Here is a 26,528-nt window from a genome sequence, read left to right as displayed (position 1 = left end):
TCACATGCAGCATCAAAGCCACCCGGGCGTGTCTCCTGCTGGGTCGCTGCCTCGCTGCACTCTCTTCCCAACCGAGCCAAGGGCTGCATCAGCAGAGACGAAACAATACAATCACACATTCGCACACCTGACATACCTGTGGCACTCACTTTGAGCAGCACCTCTCTCCTGCAGTTACCTTTGCAAGCATTTGGCTGGCTACCGGTCATCAGCATACACACATCAGGTTTGTTCGCAGGATAGATAGCTCATTGAGTTAGGCGCTTTCTGCTGCGATCCTCGATCACACTGAAGGCCACATATTCAAGTCCCAGAAGGAGCAACCGTGTTTTGCATATTTCTCGAGTTGATACATTATATACCAGTAAAAGAGCTAATTTTAACAGTCGATCTGTGGCGCAGGGTAGCAGGTGATATATAAAGCAGTGCTCTTACGTTTTGTACCTTGTCTGATTGAGAGGGAAGGGATGAAGAGCGAGAGACGATAATAATAGCTACCTGGTGACAGAGACATTTTAGCAATCGGTGTAGAAGTATTTCCTGTGTCTGTGAGTTACAGGTGAATCCTCAAGGAAGACTGCAAAGGATTGCATTTAGGACCACTGAGGTCTCTTATTTATAAAGCGTCACGAGGTCATACCTCAGCTCGCCTCTAGGTCGCCCCACTTCCCGCAGGCGCATCCACCTCTTTCCGGAACCCCCACCTCCATTTCATAACAGTTACATCACCATGGTTACCTGCCAGGGGAAGTTTGAACACTGGGCGGCTGCTGCAATGACCAGGTGGACAGATGACGCCGCATGGGGGCCCAGCACAGTGCTTCTGAGGGCAGCGGCATTCATAGTGGTGGGTGGGTAGAGAACATTTTGAGTTTTGAAGCTGGGCTGCAGTCTGCAGTGCCACCTCCCGGGTTGTTGGTGGAATCTCAGTCCAATTGACTCCAGATTTTATCATTCAGCAATGTTGATAAAAGGAGTGCCATTAGCTTGCATGACTGGCTGACCTAACATCCTCCATATTGCAAAAATGCAGAACTGTAATAGAAAGTACTAAGTGAAATTATAAATTATATTTTAAAGCATTGTTTCAACAGAAGACAGACATCATCTCGCTACGCGCATATTGCAACGCTGTAACACCACTCCAGCCTGCCTGGTTGTGTGGAACAAGTGAACACCAGGAGAGCGGGTCCAGTGCACACAAGCTCAACCCCTCACGGGCAGTGGTTCAAAGGGTGCCGGAAAGAGATTGGCAGCTGCAAGGTGTTTGACGTCATTCATGCCCCTACCGGCCCAGAAAAAAAAAAAAATAACGGCGTTGTCATCTATAGCTTTTCCAATTAGGTTGCCTTGGGAACGATCCGAAGCGTGCCCATGGGTTACAGTATCCGCACACACGCATGTGCGTGGGAGGCGGGAAAGGGAAGGTGCTCAGGCAGTATTTATAGGAATGTCACAGGTGCGAGCTGTTACCGCGCAGACCCATGTCACCACGCGCCTGCCAAAAAGAATTAGAGAGCGTGAATAAGAGCCTTTCCACATGAGCGTCTGGTGCCCGGGCAGGCCCAGCTGAGATCACTATGCTCTCCTCACAACAACTATGCAGCAGGGCATCACATGGAGAGCGTGCCTCTGACTGCCCTTACCAAAGGCGTGAGATGGCGCGAGACCGCCCTGCAGTGTCTTACTGTTGCTAAATAACAAAGGCCCTGAGGCTAGCGCTTCAGAGGGATGTGTACAGCCCGCAGTCACAGGTTCGAATCCCACCCAGTCTGACTCACCCTGCCTTTCATCCTTCGCAGACCGCAGAGTTGGGCAGTAACGAAGGCTAGCATTATTTATTTATTTGGGAATTGGTTTGGCAAAGTACACCTTACACAAGACATCGGACACATTATTAGTAAATAGATACGAACAGGAAATACATAAAAGAATAATTATTACATATGTACAAAGTGAATATAGATTCCTTATACGTTTAGTAAAGTTAAACAATACCTTAACGTCTACTGTTATAGTGCTTAGAATGGGGAAGGTTGCCGCATGAAGCAACATGAAGCCATGTAGACATTCCGATGAGACAGGACAGATAACTGTCAAACCTAGATGTCTTTGGAGGGCAGGAAATGTGTCGCACTTACATGGATTATGAGGGTAGGGAATGTGTTCAAGGTCTAAGATATAGCAATGCTACCATGCAGTAAAGAAACAAAGATGGGATACTGTAATGGCTCCAAGCACTTCAACCCTTCTTCCTCTGTGCTCAACATCAGCACTACAATGAAATCCAAGATGGCGGCCTGAGCGACTATGACATTCCCGCACAAGAACATGTAAGCAGAGGTGTGAAGAAGAGTCTATTGGGGAATGAGGAGGGGCCAGAGACCAATGGAGCAATGAGACTGATGTGACACCCCACCACTGGGGTGACATCATGAGCAGTATGAGAAGGGTGAGACACACAGCAGTTGGGGAAAAGCTGCATGGGCCTGGAAGAAGTGATGAAGAAGTGGTAGCTGGTGAAGCCAGGAGACAAAACAGTCTTATTTGGTGGGACACTCGACATTTGGTGGGCCGGAATCAGGTGGAAAACATTCCCAGGGATGTTTTATGGGGTTCTAAGACCTGGAGGCAGCAGTTGGGTGTTGGCAGTACTGGAGATGTAGCCAGCTGATCCACGAGAGTCCCTGCAAGATTCAGGAAGATGGGACTGATATTGGAAAGCAGAATGGAGTGCTGTGCGAAGCCAGGGAAGCCGCCGACACAGGAGGTCGCACGAGAAACTGAGGCAGAAACAGAAGCTTGAGGGCAAGGACAAGTGGACTAAAGACCCTAGCGGTATGCATGTATGAGTTGTGGCTAACACTGCCTTTTTGTTAATTTTCCCAGTACAGATTGTCTTTGTGCGAGGAAGACAGGCCATACACTGAATTGTGAGTGCTGTGTTAAGAGTACCAACACAGCCCTATGGCAGTGCGAGCGAAAGAGCCCTGACATTGCAGTTCGAGAAACCTAGTCAAAGCACTAAGGAGTCCAAAAGACATTGTAAGACAAAGAGAGTACAAATACTGATGGCTGGTAAATTTAATTGAAGCACTAAAGCAAGGCCGGTTTTAGGGGCAGCAGCGCCCTGGGTGGATTGGCGCCACCCCTCCACCCCCCCACACTTCCCCGCGCGCCCCTGGTCAACAGGGGGCGTGGCCACAGAGTCACTTTTTTTTTTAAACCTCCCCGCTCTTGCGAGGTGGTAATTATATGAATAGGGTTTTCTTAAATGCGCTCCACTGCCGCGGGCGCATTGCCTAACAATGAGGTGCCTGCCGCCACTACGCCAGCTCGGGGGAGCCCTTGAAAAACTCCCCAGAGCTGGCGTGGCTGGGGGCTAACGGTGCCTTTTGTTGGTGAAGGCGCCCGCGGCAGTGGGGCGCATTTGGTGACAATCGGGTGCTCAGCACCCGATTGACACTGAATGCGCCCGCCTGCTGCGACTTCTCCTGCTATGCCCGTTCAGGGGAGCCCTTGAAAGGCTCCCCCGAGTTAGCGTGGCAGGGCTAATGGCGCCCCAGGGGGCGCGGAGCCCCGTGCTGTCGTCCGGCTTGCCCCCCCCCTAAGGCCGGACCTGCACTAAAGCATCCAGAAAACATTGTGAGAAACAATGTCGAAAATTGTCGAAAATTGAACTTCTGAAGGGACTTTTTATGTCTTTGACGAATTGTCGAAAACGGAACTTCTGAAGGGACTTTTTATGACTGGATATTTCGGTATATAAGTATATAACATAAATCCATTCAGACAACTTCAAAACTAGTTAATGGAATCTGAACCCAGTTTTTATTGTTTTTATTTTCTTTCCCCTGGGCTGCCACAAGAGGTTGGCAAAAACCTGAATTTGTGGGAATTGAAGTCCAAGTTCCCAATACCTCAGAAGGAGAAATTGTGAATTCTGAGGCAAGGAACATAAAAGACTATTGCACTGAGGGGAGTGAAGTCCAGGTTCCCCATAGCTCAGAAGGAGAGATTGCTTACATCGAAACAAGGAAAATGGGCGCCTATTGCCTTTTGGGAATTAAAGTCCACATGCCCAATACCTCTGCAGGAGAGGTTAGGAAAATCTGTTGCACTGTGGGAAGTGAAGTCCCCATTCCCAATACCTCTGCAGGAGAGGTTAGGAAAATCTGTTGCACTGTGGGGAGTGAAGTCCCCATTCCCAATACCTCTGCAGGAGAGGTTAGGAAAATCTGTTGCACTGTGGGAAGTGAAGTCCCCATTCCCAATACCTCTGCAGGAGAGGTTAGGAAAATCTGTTGCACTGTGGGGAGTGAAGTCCCCATTCCCAATACCTCTGCAGGAGAGGTTAGGAAAATCTGTTGCACTGTGGGGAGTGAAGTCCCCATTCCCAATACCTCTGCAGGAGAGGTTAGGAAAATCTGTTGCACTGTGGGAAGTGAAGTCCCCATTCCCAATACCTCTGCAGGAGAGGTTAGGAAAATCTGTTGCACTGTGGGAAGTGAAGTCCCCATTCCCAATACCTCTGCAGGAGAGGTTAGGAAAATCTGTTGCACTGTGGGAAGTGAAGTCCCCATTCCCAATACCTCTGCAGGAGAGGTTAGGAAAATCTGTTGCACTGTGGGAAGTGAAGTCCCCATTCCCAATACCTCTGCAGGAGAGGTTAGGAAAATCTGTTGCACTGTGGGAAGTGAAGTCCCCATTCCCAATACCTCTGCAGGAGAGGTTAGGAAAATCTGTTGCACTGTGGGGAGTGAAGTCCCCATTCCCAATACCTCTGCAGGAGAGGTTAGGAAAATCTGTTGCACTGTGGGAAGTGAAGTCCCCATTCCCAATACCTCTGCAGGAGTGCATGTGAAGACCTGTTGCACCGTCGGAATCGGAGTAGATTTTCTGAAATACCACGAGCAGAGGTAGTAACTTCCTCCAGCAGTATTTCACAAACAATCCACCTCACTCTGAATGACCACCATATTGGCAAAGTACATTAAAGATTTACCTTTAAATGGATGTCTTCATTCCTTGTACATCCTACCACCTGTGTGAAGGTATGAGATTTTGATTCCACCTGATGTAGACATGGGCCTCATCATGACTTTGGCGGTAACCCTTAAACCCGGCGGTAGTGCTATTACCGCCGGATTTAATGGTCCGCCAAAGCAGGACTTCGGCGGATTTCTCCCCATCCGCCGGCGCTATTAGCGCCAGAATTTCCCCATTGAGCCCAATGGGGAATGGGGCATTCCTGAATGGGCTCGATGGGGAATGGGGATTGACATTACCGCCAAACTCATGATCTGGCGCTATTAGCGCCGGGGAGTTCGGCGGTAGGGCTAATACCGCCCGTGCTAATAGCGTTACCGTCCAAGTCGTGATGAGGCCCATAAATAGTCTAGACATCCCCTACTGTTCAACACTCTCTCCCGGGCTGTTTCATGTATGGGTTGGTAACCTTGGCACAGCCACCATTACAAGAGTCCCAGATGTCTCTTCCCTGAATAATAAATAATTCAACAGCACAACATCTTTGGGAAATAACCAAGTCTTTGGGTTTCTCGTAGTTCTCAATCCAAACGTCGAGAAGGATTCCATCGCCCCGCAAATCTTTCCCACACTCGCAGTGTTGGGGTTTGGGCATCCCCATGCATCTTTCTTAGCTCTTCTTTCTGTCTTTTGAAATAATTTAATTCTGCGAGTCCTCATAAAAGGCTCTTCATTTTATCTTTATGAGGCATTCCTGTACCCAAATTGATAATGTTTGTTGATTGTTTTGATTTGTTTAATCTAATTTCTTGTGTTGATGTAGATGTTTTAAAAAAAAAGTTTACATAATTTTTTATTTACTTTTTTTATTTTTCTTGTTACTCGTGTTGGTTGATAGCGGCGGGAATGTCAATAGAAAAGGTGGTGAGATGCACCAGAAATGTAATGTACACACTTTATTCTCTTAGGGTGAATAGTGTGACCAATCAAAACTACAAATCCCAACTTCCATTATTTGCTCGAAAGGGTTTCTTACTGAATCACTATAAGACTTGTTTCAAATGTAACATTGTGGACATTCTTATGTTCCCATAATGCTCTTTGCTTTTATGCAAATCACCAGGATTGGGTTTTATGAAGAGACACTGTATTGAGTGACCCGGCCTGGGGCCACGACCCACTGCCCCACCCCTCCACAGATGAGAGGGTTCCCCCAGTAAATATTTTCAATTTCCAGCACTGATGCTAGTCACATATTGAAAAATTGCTCCTCTAGATTAGGATGGCCAACAGTCACGTATTTTGCTGGACTTACCCGCATTGATGGTTGTTGTCTCACGATTTTCAGATACCCTCTGCGGGACGCCAAAAGTCCCGACTTTTGGCAGAAGAATGTCTCTTCCGGGGTGCGCAGCATCCTAACACGTTGCTCTGTGTCAACATAGCATTACAATGGCAGCAATCAGACATCAATAGGGGGCAGCTGGAAATATTAGCAGGGACTTTTGTCCCTTAAGAAATGTGAATTGAGGGTAATTAGAAATGGAAAGGATGCATAATGAAGCATTTATTTATTTATTTGAACATTTATAGAGCGTGTACTAAGGCCCAAAGGCATCTAGGCCCTAAAATGCTGTGCTGTGTTGGAAATAAGACTATGGTTTTAACGCCCAAGTGAGAATGTTTTGTCTCACATTAGTGTGCCTGATGCTACTGTGAGCGTTCATGCAGGATGGGGAAAGCATAGCTAAAGCCATACTCATTTTGCTCAACATGTTTCTATGGCAATTTATATAGTGTAAGGTTAGCTTATTGTGACATTCTAGTTTTGTTAATGTTGTATGTGTTTTTTCGAAGGCATTTCTACAAACAATGGCTTAATAAATATCTCTATCAAGTAAACCTTGAAAGATATGTGGCCAACTGCTTAAAATACCCATTTTCACTCCCTAACCAAAGTGTGTGATCCGGGGCGAATCATTTAATCATTTAATCGTTTAATCAGTCAGTTCATGGCTTATATTATTATACCATTATGTTATTATGAGCTGTTATAAAATAAATCCCCACTCATGGTTTTAATAGTTATAGAGTTGCTAACTATATAATAATAGTGTCATTTGTGCATTTCACACCACACAGTTATTCGACACTCAATTTATTTAATGGCAGCTTCTTGTAATGTCACTTCCCTTGGTGTCTCTAAGTAGGAAACACTGGTGATGCTTGTTGCAGTGCTCTGTCGTTGTAAAGTCACTTATGTTGTTGTCAACATGTATGCACATTTGGATGTTTGTATATATTTTGTCCCACAGGGCCTGGCCAGAGCTCTAACAGATGAGTGTCCTGCATGTATAATGGTCCTACTGTTTTTTGTGTGCTGTGTATGTGTTAAAATGTAATCTGCCACTGTCACTAATGTTACCAAAAAAGTGCATGGGGTCAGGGGGCGCGAATGACACCATATGGAACCGCGCACACTGCAGGCCGCTTCTGATGCGCTACCACGTCTTAAGTGCCCTGCAAAACCATTGCGTAAAGTTAGCCACCCTACTCTAGATCCTAGGTGCCCGCTTGTTTACTTTTGTAAGCCATTCATCGAGCAGCAATTGGCATTCAATGGTGCACTCTTCGATCCAGTCAACCCTTATGCATGTGAGTGAACTACTTTTATATTGTGTTTTTCTGCCTCATGTATATAAGTTGTGATGTTGCTGCATTGATGTATAAGTCCCTCTGTTTAACATGTGTCAATAAGATCTTAGAAGTCGTTAGCGGTCTTTGCGATAAGCACTGCGTCATCTGAATACAAATCTAGGTAATTGTCCATCTTGATAGGAAACTATTTCTTGATAGGCAATTTTTTTCCTGAACAGTGGCCTGTTGGGAAATCGCCCACGAGTGGGAGAAGAACCAGCGGCACAATGCATGAGGTATGGATCGGTCTCATTTGGGATACAGAGGGAGACTCGGTGGGGCGGTCTGTGGTGTTTCAGGGCAAGGGGGCGTCGTCACGGGAGGGAACCCGGCAAGTCTTGGAGGGAGACCGGTCGTTGTGAAGGGTGCAGGTGTGCCATGCAGAAGACGAGTGAGATGCAGAATAGGGTGGACAGCGGTAGATGGGGAGAAAACGGGGTTACAAGGTGTCATATGCAAAAGAGCAGGGACCAGTGAGCGAATATTGTCTCGTCGCAGCAGGAAAGTTGGACCCGGAAAAATGGGCTTCGGAAAACCCAGACTGTGATGAGACATCAAGGATCCAAATACAGGGGTGGGGGGCACCTGCACTTCCCCTGTGCTCCATTAGTTGCTGCTAATTCTAACGTGTTCCTCAATCTGTTGGTATCTAAGAAGGGCAGGAGTGCCAACGTGCACTTTTATCTTACACACGTGTTTGATGCAAGGAAATTGACACGTTAGTTAGCCTGGCCATGGCATACTTGGAAACTCAATCAGGATGGTAGGGAATCGTTCTCACTTCCTCATAGTGAATTTGTGGACACGTAAACTATGCAATGGAAGTAAATCGCCACAAAACCTCTGCACCCGCTGGTAGCGCTGGAGGCACAGATGTGTGGCCGCGAATCCAGGCATCTTTGGTTTTGTGCCCCCAGATTCCTTCTACTTTCCGCTCATGTATTATGAGCATAGAATGAGGCGATATGATATTTTATTAATAGCGCGCCTATACACAAGTGTTTCGAGGCAAGGGAGGGGAAACAAGGGAGGACAAGACAACGATCTTACTAGGCCCAGTGACATTGAGATCGCGCAAGTACAGGGGAGAGGGGAAGGGGAAAAGTGCCAGGGGAAGAGGAGGAGAAGTGCGAGACATAGGAACAAGACATAGAAAAGAAGTGCGTAGGCCCACCATGTGGGTAACGGCCCACTGCCCAAGTTAAGGGCCCAGATGAAGCGAGAGTGTCCTTAACGAGGGTGGTGGGCCGTTAAAGCACCCAGCCATGGGAGCCAGCCATCAGACGGCTTAGAAAGCGGGATTTCGCTGGTAGTGTCAGCCCACGTTCCTAGCCACCTGATTGGCTGGCTCCCTTGCTCAGGGTGCTAATGAAATATATTTAATGATATTTCGTTACATACTTGACCAATAAAATGTTCATAGCAAAATTCCCAGAAAAGTGCACATTCAAAGATTGGAAGGAATTTGGGCTCCACCAGGATTACATTGTTACATTTTCATTATTTTGGTGCGTAAAAAAGAATCGAGACTACCTCCATACAATCACTTGCCTGCAGTTACAAATAAAAGAGTAGCACGTGCTGCACAGCGAGAAACCTTTAGCGCCAGTAATCAGGCAACAGAAAAGGTCATGGCCCACCTGGTTGTCGCCCCCTTCCGCAGTATGCGATAGATTGCCATTCTGCACTTGCCCCGGCGATTCTTTCGGTGGTGTAATTTCAACCTCCACGTTTGTGGTGTTCGGAAGTTCGGTTTTCTCTGTAACATCACATACAAACGAAATAGTACATTAAAAAATGAACTCTGCTAGCACAACAGGACTACACAATATAGATCTGTGGCCTACGGCTTGCTGGGTGTTTTTTTACTAGCTTTTCCATGATCCCCCTTCCCCCCTCTTCTTTGACTGTGCTGCTGGCTAGAACTGATGGGAGTTGTAGCCCAAAACATCTAGAGAGGTAATGGTTTGAGACCCCTACACTGTGCAGTTTTGCTTTCAGTTTGTATTTATTTCTCATGCATTCAATTCACTGGAGTAAAATACAAAATACAACGTGGATTAGAACACAGAGAACTAATGTACTCCCTTCTTAATATTTTTGTTTGAGAGCTTTCTGTGAAGGAGTGGACACACTAATCTTTTGATATTTGAAAGGCCACATTGATAGGTGCTTCAGCTGCGTGTCCGTTCAGAAATAAATTATAGAAAGAAGTCTGAGAAGAAAACCAAAATGAAGGTGTTTGATCAAGTATAGGATTTGACAGATCTTAAGTTATGGCAGGTTTTAAAAAAAGTTGAAATAACCCACATGAAAAGTGAAAGTAGGACAAGCCATTTGAGTGACGTAGCACATACCACAGCAGCACCCAGTAGCCATCACTAAAAGCACACTTACAGCTCAGAGCCACACAGGCTCGGACTGGCCTATAGGGCAATGCTCGAATCCAAAACACAAAATGCTAGTGTGGGACAGTTTTTTGGGTCAACGTGGGCCACTTTTTTGCCCAATGTGGGCTAGTTTGATGAGTTACTTCACCTTGCGGCAAGTAGTTTTGACCATTGTTACGGAATACATATTCTTTAAAATGCACAATTGGAATCACATTTTATCAACAAACTCCCCCTTGGGTGCTACACAAACAGTCTGTCACAATAGAAATGAATTGCCACTTGCAATTGTGGGCCACTATTTAAGTGGTGCCCGAGATAATGGTATGCCCCAGTCGGACCCTGCCCATGAGCCATGCAGTGCAGGTATGAACATTAGCCCAAGTACAAAACTTTGGCTCCAGAGAATGCTCTTTGCCTTACAGGGCAGTGCTATTTTTTTCAATAGCATCTTTACATGTGAACACAAGTTCCTTACCCGTGTTCTGCTGTTCAGGAGGAATCCCACATGCCTGTGCCTTATGCAAACCCTCGTAGCAATCAATATTACAGTGCCTTCCCTTCTGGTTGTAAGATGAAAGTGACTGGGCTTAGTGTGTGTCTTTATATAATAGGCCTTCAAATCAATCAGTTTCCCTGAATATTGCCATGCAACACCAACAGTGATGGAAAAAGCATACATACAAAAATATCTTCCCTCAGGGCATGTCTTTTTTTAGAAATGGCTGGCGTTTGCGTTATTGACTGTTTATTGGACGTAAACGGTAGTGTGATGGCTGGCCCACTGTGTCCTGCGCTCACCAGAGAGCCTGGGAGAGACTTTGCGTGATGTCATGTCTGTGTCCAGCAGCCTCCCCTCCACAGCCAGCATCAGGGGCATGGTATTGTTTGGACAACACTGTAATGAGGGGTGCAAGCAAATCCTGTAATCATTTGTACTTCTGAGTGAAAGTGAGCGGTTCTAAAAGTGTGGAAAGGATGGTGAGTTCCAATCTGTCCTTCAAGGAGTCTAGAAGAATTAGACCTTCTCTAGGGAGACCTTTCTCCTAGGGAGCTTGGAACAAAGCGAGAACCCATTCAGAGGTGCCAGACCTCAGGGAGGTCCTGCTGGGTCCTGCCTGGGAGCATTCAGTCTCAAAAAGACATGACTGAAACGTGTATATCTGCTCACAAAGTGTTTATTTGCAAGTAACTTCATGATAGTGTGCTCCAGAAATGCTGCTTGTGTGTGGCCACGCCTTATGCTATGGTGTTATCCTCTCTTCCGGCGATCATGCGAGCTCATACCCAGAAATGCAGCTTATGGGTGGCCATGACCTCTGCCACGGTGCACTTCTCTCTTCCTGACCTGTGTGTGATATGCATCTTATGGGTGGCCATGACCCCTGCCAAGGTGCACTTCTCTCTTCCTGACAAGTGTGTGATATGCAGCTTATGGGTGGCCATGACCTCTGCCACGGTGCACTTCTCTCTTCCTGACATGTGTGTGATATGCAGCTTATGGGTGGCCATGACTCCTGCCACGGTGCACTTCTCTCTTCCTGACATGTGTGTGATATGCAGCTTATGTGTGACCATGACCCCTGCCAAGGTGCACTTCTCTCTTCCTGACATGCGTGTGATCTGCAGCTTATGTGTGACCATGACCTCTGCCACGGTGCACTTCTCTCTTCCTGACATGTGTGTGATATGCAGCTTATGTGTGACCATGACCCCTGCCAAGGTGCACTTCTCTCTTCCTGACATGTGTGTGATATGCAGCTTATGGGTGACCATGACCTCTGCCACGGTGCACTTCTCTCTTCCTGACATGTGTGTGATATGCAGCTTATGGGTGGCCATGACTCCTGCCACAGTGCATTTCTCTCTTCCTGGTATGTGTGTGATATGCAGCTTACGTGTGGCCATGACCTCTGCCACGGTGCACTTCTCTCTTCCTGACCTGTGTGTGATATGCAGCTTATGGGGGGCCATGACCCCTGCCAAGGTGCACTTCTCTCTTCCTGATATGTGTGTGATATGCAGCTTATGTGTGTGACCATGACCTCTGCCACAGTGCACTTCTCTCTTCCTGACATGTGTGTGATATGCAGCTTATGTGTGACCATGACCCCTGCCACGGTGCACTTCTCTCTTCCTGACATGTGTGTGATATGCAGCTTATGTGTGACCATGACCCCTGCCACGGTGCACTTCTCTCTTCCTGACATGTGTGTGATATGCAGCTTATGGGTGGCCATGACCTCTGCCACGGTGCACTTCTCTCTTCCTGACCTGTGTGTGATATGCAGCTTATGGGTGGCCATGACCCCTGCCAAGGTGCACTTCTCTCTTCCTGACATGTGTGTGATATGCAGCTTATGTGTGACCCTGACCACTGCCACGGTGCACTTCTCTCTTCCTGACATGTGTGTGGTATGCAGCTTATGGGTGACCATGACCTCTGCCACGGTGCACTTCTCTCTTCCTGACATGTGTGTGATATGCAGCTTATGGGTGGCCATGACTCCTGCCACGGTGCACTTCTCTCTTCCTGACATGTGTGTGATATGCAGCTTATGTCTGACCATGACCCCTGCCAAGGTGCACTTCTCTCTTCCTGACATGTGTGTGATATGCAGCTTATGTGTGACCATGACCTCTGCCACGGTGCACTTCTCTCTTCCTGACATGTGTGTGATATGCAGCTTCTGGGTGGCCATGACTCCTGCCACGGTGCATTTCTCTCTTCCTGATATGTGTGTGATATGCAGCTTACATGTGACCATGACCTCTGCCACGGTGCACTTCTCTCTTCCTGACCTGTGTGTGATATGCAGCTTATGGGTGGCCATGACCCCTGCCAAGGTGCACTTCTCTCTTCCTGACATGTGTGTGATATGCAGCTTATGTGTGACCATGACCTCTGCCACGGTGCACTTCTCTCTTCCTGACATGTGTGTGATATGCAGCTTATGTGTGACCATGACCCCTGCCACGGTGCACTTCTCTCTTCCTGACATGTGTGTGATATGCAGCTTATGGGTGGCCATGACCTCTGCCACGGTGCACTTCTCTCTTCCTGACATGTGTGTGATATGCAGCTTATGTGTGACCATGACCTCTGCCACGGTGCACTTCTCTCTTCCTGACATGTGTGTGATATGCAGTTTATGGGTGGCCATGACTCCTGCCACGGTGCACTTCTCTCTTCCTGACATGTGTGTGATATGCAGCTTATGTGTGACCATGACCCCTGCCAAGGTGCACTTCTCTCTTCCTGACATGTGTGTGATCTGCAGCTTATGTGTGACCATGACCCCTGCCAAGGTGCACTTCTCTCTTCCTGACATGTGTGTGATATGCAGCTTATGTGTGACCATGACCCCTGCCAAGGTGCACTTCTCTCTTCCTGACATGTGTGTGATATGCAGCTTATGTGTGACCATGACCTCTGCCACGGTGCACTTCTCTCTTCCTGACATGTGTGTGATATGCAGCTTATGGGTGGCCATGACTCCTGCCACGGTGCATTTCTCTCTTCCTGACATGTGTGTGATATGCAGTTTACGTGTGGCCATGACCTCTGCCACGGTGCACTTCTCTCTTCCTGACCTGTGTGTGATATTCAGCTTACGGGTGGCCATGACCCCTGCCAAGGTGCACTTCTCTCTTCCTGACATGTGTGTGATATGCATCTTATGTGTGACCATGACCTCTGCCACGGTGCACTTCTCTCTTCCTGACATGTGTGTGATATGCAGCTTATGTGTTATCATGACCCCTGCCACGGTGCACTTCTCTCTTCCTGACATGTGTGTGATATGCAGCTTATGTGTGACCATGACCCCTGCCAAGGTGCACTTCTCTCTTCCTGATATGTGTGTGATCTGCAGCTTACGTGTGACCATGACCTCTGCCACGGTGCACTTCTCTCTTCCTGACATGTGTGTGATATGCAGCTTATGGGTGGCCATGACTCCTGCCACGGTGCATTTCTCTCTTCCTGATATGTGTGTGATATGCAGCTTACGTGTGACCATGACCTCTGCCACGGTGCACTTCTCTCTTCCTGACCTGTGTGTGATATGCAGCTTATGGGTGGCCATGACCCCTGCCAAGGTGCACTTCTCTCTTCCTGATATGTGTGTGATATGCAGCTTATGTGTGACCATGACCTCTGCCACGGTGCACTTCTCTCTTCCTCACATGACCCCTGCCACGGTGCACTTCTTTCCACCTGAGGACATGAGAGGTCACACCCAGATATGCAGCTTATATTTTGCAATGACCTCTGCCATGGTGCTTTGCTCTCTTCCTGGCACGATGGGCGTTCACACCCAGAAATACGGCATGCATGCTTCCACAACTTTGCCATGGTGCTCTTCTCTCTTCTGTAGAGCCTTTCTCTTTACCAAAGGGGCTCCCCAAGAATGCTTCATAGATTGCAGAGAGGGCCTCCCAAACCCGGGTCCTCACATTCAGATGATACTTTTGCTCATGATCAGTGCCCCGTGGTCTGTAAACTCATTTGATTGAGTTGCAAATAGCCTTCAGGTCACCAAGGCAGGAACTGCAAACCTGCCCATTACAATGCCTGGACAAGGGCAGCAATGTACTTCAAGAGAACAAATCCGACGCAAGCAATTCATTATGAGGGTTGGGTGATGGGTGCATTGCCTAAGAATGCCTCGGCTTTTTGAATCTGCACTGAATGGCACCTAAGAAATATTCAAGCACTTTGAAGTTGGACACAGCAGCACCACGGAGCTTTATTTCCTGGCAGGAGGCACGACATGTATGTGCCTATCAGAAAACGGTATGCCTGGTAGACACAATGCACGTGCAGCCAAAACATATTGAGTCACAAAATCAATAGTGCCTGGCTGATAAACTGTGTAAGAAAGGCCACATCACCATGATAAATCACGTGCTAGGAAAAACAAACCAATGCATTACAATGTTAAGCAAAGACCATGTGTCAATGAACAGTTCATTGCAAGTCCTACTCCAGCACATAACACATTGCATCCTGAATTTAGGAAATCGCCCAAAGTAGTGCAAGTGATGGGCCTTTCCATTTGGAGGGTCCGTGTATATGTATAGTCGTGTTTCCTGTTCTCCATATCCCCTGTTGTTGCAGTGTAAACATTCAGAACGCATGTGCAGACTTCATGAGCCTGGAGGCAGCTTCCCTCACCTGCACAGTTGTCTCTATACAATGGCCGAATGGATGGTTCCAAGTGATCCTGTTTGGCATCGGAAATAGGTAGAGGTCTTTTCAGTGGCCTTGTTCCATTCCAGTGCCTTCATCAGAATGTGCCAGGCCATGGGAAATCCCAGGGCATACAGACTTCCAGTATTTCTGTTGCTGTGGTTTACAGCTCTAATCAGACACCCTGTAGGTTGAGACCTGGTCTCCCTATAATGGCAAGCTCATGATCAGATTGAGGACGTCTTCATGATCAAGCCTATCTTGGTGGACGCTTTAGGCCCACCTGAAGGGTCAAGATGTTCAGATTGAAAGTCTCTTTGTCATTGCACTCATCGCTGATGGATCTGAAAGATTAGGAATAGCGACATCTTTTGGGATATTATTGTGTGAAGGAGGGCTTGCTCAGGCTACACAGTCCAGAAGAGTACTCTGGCACCGTGGTGTGCTCCCGGACTGCCACAGCCTCACTGTGGGGAGGTTTTAGGGAATGGACATTTGAATCTGCTTTCAATTTAGTGCTAAGCTATAGGGACTTTTCTCCCCGTTTGGCAAGGAGCAACAGAGGCTTCTCTAAGAAATAGGCACAGGGTTCTGCTTCAGATGGAGCTCTTTGCATTGTTGGTTCCACAGACTGAGAAATAACGGAAGAGCATACCCCAATCATACCTCTGTTCATCTCCAATGGGCACAGGCATTGGTACCTTTGGCCCCATCACTGTGTGACAGCTGCTGCAGGACATTACCCTACTGGTGCACAAACATCCATCTCGATGACCGCCATCTCTATATTCCACAATCAGATCATTAACCACAGAAAACAGGGGGGCCATGGAGACTTACCGCAGAGGTGGGCATTGGTTTTTGCTAGTCTTAAGAGGAAGAGTATCACGGAGAACCAGAGAACAGCCCCTCAATGACATTCAAGTCATTGAGGCCAATTTGGTCAATTTTAAAGTGGTGACCCTTGCTCAACAAACATGACTTACTTACATGGTCATTGTTCTTTGGGGCTCAAAACTGGGCTGGGGAGTTGTGTCAATCTTTAGAATGTAAAGCCCCACAACAAAATCAGACAACAGACATGATATTACGTTTGTTTGTGACATTTAGATCCCAATGGTTTGGAAAGCCTGGAAGAAATGTGTCCATCTGCGGCGTAGTGACCCAAGGACTGGTCATGGACGTTCTGCTTTCTTGGCACTGCAAGGGGAACGTGGCTTTGTACTTGTATTTATTTTATTTTTTTGTATTCATTTATTTATAGTGCGCACCTAACCTGGGGGTAGCAGGGCGCAAGGGCATCAAGAGGTTTGCAAAGCTTGTTACATACAGAGGATGAAGTCCAGCTGAGGTTACATTGCTGGATCATCAAAAACACAGAGCACCAATGAGGCATGAATTTACAAGAAGATAAGTATACAAGATAAGGTTATAGCAAGAGTTATAACTACCAAGGTCAATTGACCACCTGGGTGATCAGATTTACAGCCATAGTAGTGTAGCGCAGCGGGCATTATATATCATGTTCCTTGAGCCACTGAATGGTCTTGGATCTGAATTGGCAATAAGGGAGGTCTTCCCTACAGGGAGGTGGTAGGGAATTCGAAAATTGAGCTGCTTTATCAGGAAAGCTGTTCCCTCCAGCCATAGTACGTTTGAATATAGGCACGAGGAGGAGTTTGCAGTTAACCGTTCTGCTCGGTCGGGAGTAAGGTGGTCTAGTGAGTTTAGCTATAAGGTATTGAGGGGCAGCTTGGTGTAGGCATTTGTGGGTCAGAGAGACAGATTTAAGGAAGATTTTGTCTTTGGTCGATAGCCAGTTGACAGATCTTCTGGTCTCGGAGATATGGGCTTTTTTTAGGGATGCTAAGGGCCGCTCTTAGTGCGTTATTCTGTAAGATTTGAATTTTGTTCGTGATGTATTTGTTGCAGCCTACATATAACGCATTGCAATAGTCCAGTTTGGACAGGATTAGAGCCCTAGCTAGGGTGATGCAGTTAGACGGTGAGAGGAATGGTTTGGCTGCTCTGATAAGTTTGCAGGTGTAAGATGTGGCAGATGCTATAGCGTTAACTTGCTTTTTGAAGGTGAGAGTGGAATCCAGATAGAAGCCAAGGGTTTTACCCTCCTTGGCTACAGTGATATTGTTATTATCGATTACAAAAGAGGAGTAGATTGGGTCTAGTTTGGTGATATTTTTGGAGGATCCTAGAATAAGGAGTTATGTTTTGTCATCATTCAGGCGTAGACCATGTAGGGCCATACATGCCTGGATGATGAGGTAAATTTTGTCAACGAAGGCCAAATCCTTGTCATAATCCCCCGTCAGCGGGATGAGGATCTTGGTATCATCGGCGTAGTAAGTGTAGGTGATACCCAGACCATCTAGATCATCAGAAAGGGGCTTTGTGAAAATGTTGTATAAGGTCGGGAAGACGCACAATCTCTGGGGCACGCCGCAGGTAATGGACAAAGGGTCGGCTGCTGCCAGAGTGGAGAAGACTCATCGTGCGGTTATTGAGGAAGGATGGATCCAACCGGTTGCCTCTTGAGAGAAATGGGCAGCTTTTTGAAGGTGGTTACATAGGATCTCGTGGTCGACCAGATCAAAGCGGCTGAGAGGTCAAGGAGTAGTAGAAGTGCAGTCTTACCCTTGTCTCTCAGCTCATCTATCTGTGTCTTGAGATCTATGAGTGCGGTTTCAGTACCGTGTTGAGGCCTGAAGCCTGATTGACAGACTCCAAGGAGGTGGAAGTGTTCAAGGTAATGATGGATTTGTTGATAAGCTATTATATCAAGGATTTTAAATAGGAATGGTACTGTACTGATGGGGCGATAGTTTGTAGGGGTCGCAGGGTCTAGGTTAGGTTTTTTGAGAAGGGGGAGGACCCAGGATTGTTTCAGGTTGTTGGGTACGGTGCCTGAGGTGAATGACGCATTTATTAGTTTGGTAATAAACGGTGCCAGATCACGAGCAGCATCCTTTATTAGTTGTGCAGGGCATAGGTCTCCATGGCAATTTGAGGGCTTGAGGGTGAGGATGACATTTTCAACCTCTTTAGTAGTTACTTTGTGGAAATTAAAATGGGGATTAGGCGCAGGATTGTATGACCCGGTGGGGTGTGTCATTTTAGGGATCAGGCTACTAGGCTTGGTGGACGCGAGAAGGGAATCTTTTTTAGTACTAATCTTAGTCTTGAGGGAGGTGATTTTGTTGGCTAGGGCATTTTGTATACCCGTGCACCAATTCTTATCTTTGAGGCACGAGTCAGGTACTTGTGTGGGTGATTCTATTTCTTTTAGTATTGTAAAGAGCTCCCTAGTGTTAGATTTAGCTTGTGAGATTCGAGTGCTGTAGGACAGTTGTTTGGCCAAGATGATTTCTTTTTTGTATTGAGAGGCTAGTTTACTCAAATTATTCTTGTTGTTCTCTGAAGGATGTGATCTCCTTTACTAAGACTTGATCGTACCACTTCTCGAGACCTCCGCCTCGAGAGGTGGTACGATCGAGTCTTAGAAAGTATAGTCGTCTGGTATGGCTAGCATAATTGCGGGACCTGCTGAAGGATGGAGCCATAATTCCGTGATAGCTAAGAAATCCAGATCTTCATTGTATAGTAAGTCTGCAATGTCTGTTGCATGGGCTACCATAGAGCGTGCATTTATAAGTGCTCCCTTGGTCCCAGGTTTTACTGGTGTTGGTGGAAGTGGCAAGCTTTTAGGGATGGTGCTGGTAGGCTCACGGAAGAGTCTACTGTTCAGTTGAAGAGGGTGTTGAGAGAGGTTGCTAGTGCTGGCTTTACTGTGGGATGTTCTAGATAGTGGGTCATACAGTCTAGGAGTCTGGCCCGTAATTTGAGGTTCCTTTGAAGGACAGTACAGGGTGAGGTGATCATATCAGTTGGTTTAGGTGTTGACTCCTGTGGAAGTGAATTAAGTGGCATGGTGGGGTATTGGGTGCTCACAATATAAAGTAGTGATCTAAGCAGAGCAGTGTAGAGTATCGTGAGATACATTTTCTGGGTAGGATAAGACTACTGCGGTGGCACTGTAGGTAATTAACATAGGGTGTAGCGTCTAGATTAGAGTTTAGCCCTAGTGTTTGAGACGCAGAAGTTGAATAGAATAGGTGGTGTTGCACCTAGAGTCAATTAGAGTACCAATAGTATCACATCTAAATTCGATTTTAGCACTAGTGACTGAGACAGAGCAGTTGAAAAGCATAGGTAATATCATACCAAGTTCAATGATGGCGCTATGGCATACAGGGAAGTGGGACATTTGCATATAGTAGGAAGTAACCAGATTATAGTTGTGGTGCAATTACATATATAAAGGCCAAGCAGAAGTAGATCAGCGTGGTGCAACATACCGTGCTGGTATGAGGCAAAGTCAAGTGGTGGCCTTGGACTGTTCGAGACCTTGGAGTGCCCAGTGGGTTGCCTCGTAGAAGTGCACAAGTGTATCAGTGACGTCTTGGAGCGGTAATGGTGCAGAGAAGAGGAGATAGGGTCATCCGACAGGAGTATACGCCTTAAGTTGTCTGTGTTGCCTGTGGGGGCTAGCAGGTGGCGTTATGGGACGACTGGCTGATCGTACGTGCAGCCTAAGTGAGTATGAGCCTTGCAGCATTACACACAGAAGATGAGCTAGGCGCACTTACCAGTTGGAGTCCAAAACAGTCTGAGACGATTCGGCAGTGCTTGTGGCTCTTGGCTCCGTCGGCTCCAGACAGGCTCCGGACAGGAAGCCTTGTGGTCGGCCTTAGGGGCGTGCCGGCGTTCGCCTGCCGGCGAATAGGGTCGGATTAAAGCAGAATGATGGGCCAATCAGACCAGGCCTACAGCAATGGCAAAGGGCTGTTGTCCCACGACGATCTGCCAGCGGCCATCTTGGACCTGGCGAAGCCTCCTCAAAGCTTATGGGGCGAGAAGAAGATGTTGGCTGGGCTCAGCAGCAAATGCAGATTATGCATTTAAATCGCACGGTGAAACTTTGTGCGAAATATGCAGCGCGGTGAACGTTTAGAATCTGCTCGAGGCGGTCGGGTGGAAGTAGGGCTGCGGGGGTCTACGTGGGCGGTGCAGTAGCGGGGGTTCTTCCTCGGTTGGCTAAAACTAATTTTAGAAGAATTCCAAAACAGAAGTAAGATAGGCCTGTCATGCTGCAGTATTTGAGATACGCTCAGAAGCCGCATGATCATCGCTAGTGTCAGGATACGGCAGCACGGCATCGAAGGAGAAGACCATTTTGTATTCCAAAAATGGCGTCAATCGATTTTGTGGCAGCGCTGTTAGAAGGATACCATGATGTATGAAAAAGCTTTATTTTGCATTGTGCGTGTAGGCATGTTTTTCTATGTAATATGTATTCTAATTAAACAGCATACCTCATAAAACCTATTCTGAATTTATCTGAATGTATCTGAATTTATTCTGAATTCATCCTGAACCTTCATCATAGAAATTATGCATTTTGTCTGCTGCCTGTTCCTGGATGTCTTTCCTCTTCTTTCTCCATTATGCTTTAGGAACAAGTGATGTAAGTTGCCCACTGCCAGCAACACTATTGCACTCTAAGGGTCTCCATTGACTCCTCCCCCATACCAACATGCTGAAATTCTATGTTCTACAAAAAAGATACACACACCATCTAAGCAGCAGTGGCTCTTCCATGATGGGCGGCGGGGCACCAAACTGACCCCCATTGTGTAATGGCCAAGCCAACACATTGAAAACACTGAGTGCTCCCTCAGCTGCATTAAGCATCTGAGTGTGTGCTCCAGGGCTGGCCTAATACTGTACAGGGAAACATACGCGTTCGAGTACCCAAGGGCGCATATCCAAAGGGCCATGCAAGGTGAGGGCATTTTGCTTCTCCAGGGCTGGATGGGCGCTGGAGCACTCCTGTGCCTCCAGCACATTCAGAGGGGTTTGGGTGGAGTGCTGGAGCCACTATGGCCCCACCGTCCATGTACCTGAACCGGGAATCTCGTCCTGCTTTCTAGTTCCCCTTTTGTGCTGCATGGGAGGTGGCAGGCCTTTGTGGCAGACAGCCAGAGGGTGAGCAGAGTCTGGGCCAGGGCTGCAGATAAGAAACAAATTCATGACTGTGTATGCATGCATGGGTTTGCGTCTGTTATTGTGCCTGAGAATGAGAGTGTATGTTGGGTAGGTGCCCGTGTGAATGAGAAATGATGTGTGTGATGTATCAGTGCATTGGTGAATGAGAGAGTGTGTGTATGCTGTATGGGTGCATGTATGAATGAGAGAGTGTGTGTATGTATGCTGTATGGGTGCATGTATGAATGAGAGAGTGTGTGTATGCTGTATGGGTGCATGTATGAATGAGAGAGTGTGTGTATGCTGTATGGGTGCATGTATGAATGAGAGAGTGTGTGTATGCTGTATGGGTGCATGTATGAATGAGAGAGTGTGTGTATGCTGTATGGGTGCATGTATGAATGAGAGAGTGTGTGTATGCTGTATGGGTGCATGTATGAATGAGAGAGTGTGTGTATGCTGTATGGGAGCATGAATGAGAGAGTGTGTGTATGCTGTATGTGCGCATGTATGAATGAGAGAGTGTGTGTATGCTGTATGGGCGCATGAATGAATGAGAGAGTGTGTGTATGCTGTATGGGTGCATGTATGAACGAGAGAGTGTGTGTATGCTGTATGGGTGCATGTATGAACGAGAGAGTGTGTGTATGCTGTATGGGTGCATGTATGAACGAGAGAGTGTGTGTATGCTGTATGGGTGCATGTATGAACGAGAGAGTGTGTGTATGCTGTATGGGCGCATGAATGAACGAGAGAGTGTGTGTATGCTGTATGTGCGCATGTATGAACGAGAGAGTGTGTGTATGCTGTATGGGTGCATGTATGAATGAGAGAGTGTGTGTATGCTGTATGGGTGCATGTATGAATGAGAGAGTGTGTGTATGCTGTATGGGCGCATGAATGAGAGAGTGTGTGTATGCTGTATGGGTGCATGTATGAATGAGAGAGTGTGTGTATGCTGTATGGGCGCATGTATGAATGAGAGAGTGTGTGTATGCTGTATGGGCGCATGTATGAATGAGAGAGTGTGTGTATGCTGTATGGGTGCATGTATGAATGAGAGAGTGTGTGTATGCTGTATGGGCGCATGAATGAGAGAGTGTGTGTATGCTGTATGGGTGCATGTATGAATGAGAGTGTGTATGAGTGAGTGTATACTATATGAATATGTTGTGTGCATATAGCTTTGCTGGCACAGGGGCCTCTGATTTGTAGGGGCCTCATTTGTGCAGCAGCCCGTCTGGGTATATTTTCTTACTGTGGCAAGGCATTCCTTACTGGGCACAAGGGTAAAGAAAATATAGTGTTTGTTCATGGTCATGCCAGCCTTCGTTGGTGCAGCCAGTTAGGACATGTTTTCCTTTTGTGGCATGGTTTTTTACTGGCACACCCAACAGGAGTATATTCTTATCAGGGGCCACTGGTGCATATTGGCAGTATCATTACCGACATTATGCACAAAGCAAACATGACTTGTTATTAAATGGGAATGCTGGCATATTTAGATGCACCCAGCAGGAACATGTTTTTGATACTGACATATATTTTGGTAAAAGGTGTCATGAAAATGTGTTGTGAAAAGTTCCTGGGCACTGTTGGCGACTTGCATCCGATGGATGTTTACCCTACAAAATCGACTGCAAACTGTGTGGCGTTTTACCCTAGTTTTCACAGAAAGCGTGCTGTAAAATTCACCATTTTGACACATTATTTTTAAACGTTTGAACGGGGATAGAAACCCCTCCTCCAACCCCAATTTGGTTGGTTCGGGCTCCCTCACTATGTTTGATTTCTCCCGCATACTCATGAGAAATATTATGTGCCCTCAATTCAAACATTTACCAGTTGCCACTGGAACCAAACCACTCACACAAGGGAAATGAACACCCCCTCTCTATTCATACCAAACATCCGAATGCTACGTCTCTCCACGCAGATTTCATATCTCAGTCCTGACTATCTCATCAAGGCACTGTGCACACATAAGGTTCCCCGTCAGGGTACAGCAAACTTAAGTGCTCTCCACAGGGACTACCTTGACACAGACACACGCAGATACCCTGATCACGCGTTGGCATGTATCCCGGCTGGGAAACGAGCCAAGTAAATTAGCGTTAGCGTCCACCGATACAGCAGTATTACAGCTGGATCACGGGTTGGATGCTAACTGTTAATCCCCATTCCCCATTGGGTCAATCGGACCCAATGGGGAATTTTTGGTGCAATTACCAAGCAGTAATTGTACCGAAAATGGGCATTTAAAGCTGCCAGACTTGTGATAGGGCCAGCCCTTAAATGCGGTGGTAATACCGTTACTGCCGCATTTAAGGGCTGCTGCCCAACTCGTGATGAGGCCCAGAGTTTCTTGATTCTTACGAAATTCATGCATCAACACAACCAAAAGCTTGTCTGGCCATTCTCCTCTGTCTCTACTAACCAAAAAAAAACACCTTTTCTCAGGGGCATAGAATCAACAGACCCGGCAAATGGCAGCAGAACACAGTATAAAACCCAATAACACAACACAACGCAACACAACAAGCCTCTGGGTTATCAGAAAAACCCCCCAGAGGCAGATAAACTCCTTGACGTTGACCCCATAATTTATAGGAGATACTATGTTAGTGGTGGGATTGGGCTGAGGTTGATGTGGGAAGGAGGAATACCTTTTCTAAATATTCAGCATTTCTTTCAATCTTAGCAGGGACTTTGGAAGAGTTAAGAAAGCATCCTTGCCATGCGGCACAACCAACTCATGGCCACAAAGTAAGGCACAGTGTAATAATGTCACTATACAATGCTCCGGAGAACGATCTTGCTTTCCTCTCACAAAGTGCTACCCTATAGTTGACTAATAGGTTCAGAACAAAACTGCCTGAATACTATAGAAGAAACATCGTTAGAGGGTAGCAAGACAGCTCACACTTTTTTTTAGGTCAAGAGGAATGGATGGTGCATATATAGTGGACGTATCAATATACGGAATATGGGTGAAAGATCTATTCTTTGTAACAAGGGTGAAACCGGCACACCACACACTTGTCCCTCTTTCCACTATCCATAGTGCTTGCTTTTACCCCCTCTATTGAGGGTGAATGGGAAGGCCGCCCCTGGCATTTTTAATGCGGACATGAAATACAAATTTAAAAAAAGACCTGTAAGGGAGGTGATATCACCAATGTAAAATTGTCAGCAGATAAAAAAGAAAAGGCTGGATGTTCGTTATCTAGGAACATGCCTTTATTTTGACTTACCCATGTAGTTGGCAGCGCCATTAAGTCTTTCGCTGTCCTCCACTTGGCACTTCTTTTTAGCCATCTTATGAAGAATGGAGGCCTTTTCTCGGAACCTTCCTAGAAGAAAAGCAAACATTTCAATATTGGTGCAAGGATAACAAGAACATCGATAAGAAGTGGTGACTTAATCAAACATGTCAATATTGCAGCAAGGATAACAAGAACATCGATAAGAAGTGGCGACTTAATCAAACATGTCAATATTGCAGCAAGGATAACAAGAACATCGATAAGAAGTGGTGACTTAATCAAACATGTCAATATTGCAGCAAGGATAACAAGAACATCGATAAGAAGTGGTGACTTAATCAAACATGTCAATATTGCAGCAAGGATAACAAGAACATCGATAAGAAGTGGTGACTTAATCAAACATGTCAATATTGCAGCAAGGATAACAAGAACATCGATAAGAAGTGGAGACTTCATCAAAACAAACATGATTGTGATCGTTTTTAGAAAGAACGCATCCAGTCAGATTTGGGAGCATCTGGACTTTTCAGAATTTCACCAAGACAAACTAATTTACAATCAATTCTGCACAGCCAAGACATATGTCCCCAGGCACAATGTACATAAGATCTCTGATGATGAAAAGTGGGTGGTGATCACTAGCTGCTTGTTGGGTATGCAGCACACTTGAAAACCCAAGAATCACAAGCACTGGTATTGATTGATTGATGTATTGATTTCTAGAGCACCTTACACCAAGGCGCTTTACCAAATTAATGATTAGGTACAATAAATGTAAAGATGACAAGTTAATCCAAGAATTAAGAGAAGAAGCAAAGGACAAGAACAAAGAGCACCAAAGGAAAAAGAGAAATTCAATTGGTGGACGAGAAAAAGCTGTAAAGAGTGAGAGTCAGGCAACATAATGACAAAAAAAAGTTGCAAGACAAACAGGCCACCCCCCACCAAAGTCACATTAGAGGTATGCCCACAAAAGTCGCATCAACCATCAGAACGCACTAATAAGGATGCTCCTGTGCCCCTTGCATCACAAAAGTATGATTGATAAAGGACCATGACAACTGGTACATTACATAGCAGGAGTATCTGCAGGACTTAGATTTGTTTTCATAGGGAAGGTTCTCTAGGTATGGCGCTGCAGATTTTATGGATAACCACAGATTATCCCGAAAACGTGGGGTGGATGTGGATTTTGAGGAGCAGATTAGCCAAGATATTTTTAGAAAAGGGTCAGGTTGTTGCTGCTGAAGTCAAGTGTAGAATGTTTGTTATACTGTCTGTGAACACATATTCCACTTATTTTTATCATTGGATACAATGTTTTAAATGTGGTTAAATCTACATTCCCCAAAAAGGTTTAAAATAACTTGCATATGATTCCAAGATGGCCGCCGGAGCGAGTGGACGCGAGTGAGTCTCGCTCCCGCCGGGCCACTAATAAGCACCCTGAAGCAGCGATCCGGAGGGCGGCCGTTCCGCACAAAGCCCCGGATACGGCCCCTGCCACGGGCCACGGAGGGTGGACACGTCACCCCCCCCCTCCCGCGCCGAGGAACGGAGCTCCCCCTCCCCCACCGAGACAGGGAACGGCCCGCACACGCGGCGAACCACCATCGCCGGCCCCCCGAGGAGGACGCGTGGCTGAGGCTGGGGAGGCGAGGGTCGGAGGGGCCTTCTGGATTGGATCTCCAGCATTGCGGCGCCCGCGGCAGGGCGGACTGTGGGCGCCTCCGGGTAACGGGATTGTCGACCCACGGCGCTGTGGACCCCGCGGGAGGAGCGGGCTGGTGCCGGGTGCGTCCCGGAGTCCCCGCGGACGCCCCGCGGCTGCCCCGAGGCGCCGGTCTCCGGCGGAGGTCCCCGGTCCGGCGGACAACAGGTGAGACTCCCTCCCTGGTGCGCCCCGCGCCCCCCAGAGACCCTGTG

At 47.0% G+C, this 26,528-nt stretch overlaps 1 protein-coding gene across 9 annotated transcripts in view; it reads right to left on the bottom strand.

The window, feature by feature from the left end:
* SLC24A2 (solute carrier family 24 member 2) overlaps positions 1 to 26,528 on the bottom strand; it is a 1,614,118-nt gene that overhangs the window by 197,406 nt on the left and 1,390,184 nt on the right. For all 9 annotated transcript variants that reach the window (XM_069630764.1, XM_069630770.1, XM_069630763.1 and 6 more), the window contains 2 exons: positions 24,588 to 24,686; positions 9,327 to 9,445 (listed from right to left, as the gene is read on the bottom strand). In XM_069630764.1, coding sequence (XP_069486865.1) covers positions 9,327 to 9,445; positions 24,588 to 24,686 — 218 coding nt within the window. The remainder of the gene's footprint in view (positions 1 to 9,326; positions 9,446 to 24,587; positions 24,687 to 26,528) is intronic.

The sequence above is a fragment of the Ambystoma mexicanum genome, chromosome 6q (genome assembly GCF_040938575.1).
Source record: "Ambystoma mexicanum isolate Mex_15411 chromosome 6q, UKY_AmexF1_1, whole genome shotgun sequence".
NCBI lineage: Eukaryota > Metazoa > Chordata > Amphibia > Caudata > Ambystomatidae > Ambystoma > Ambystoma mexicanum.
Note: the sequence above shows the minus strand (reverse complement) of the source record. Positions and strands in the feature narration are given on the sequence as shown.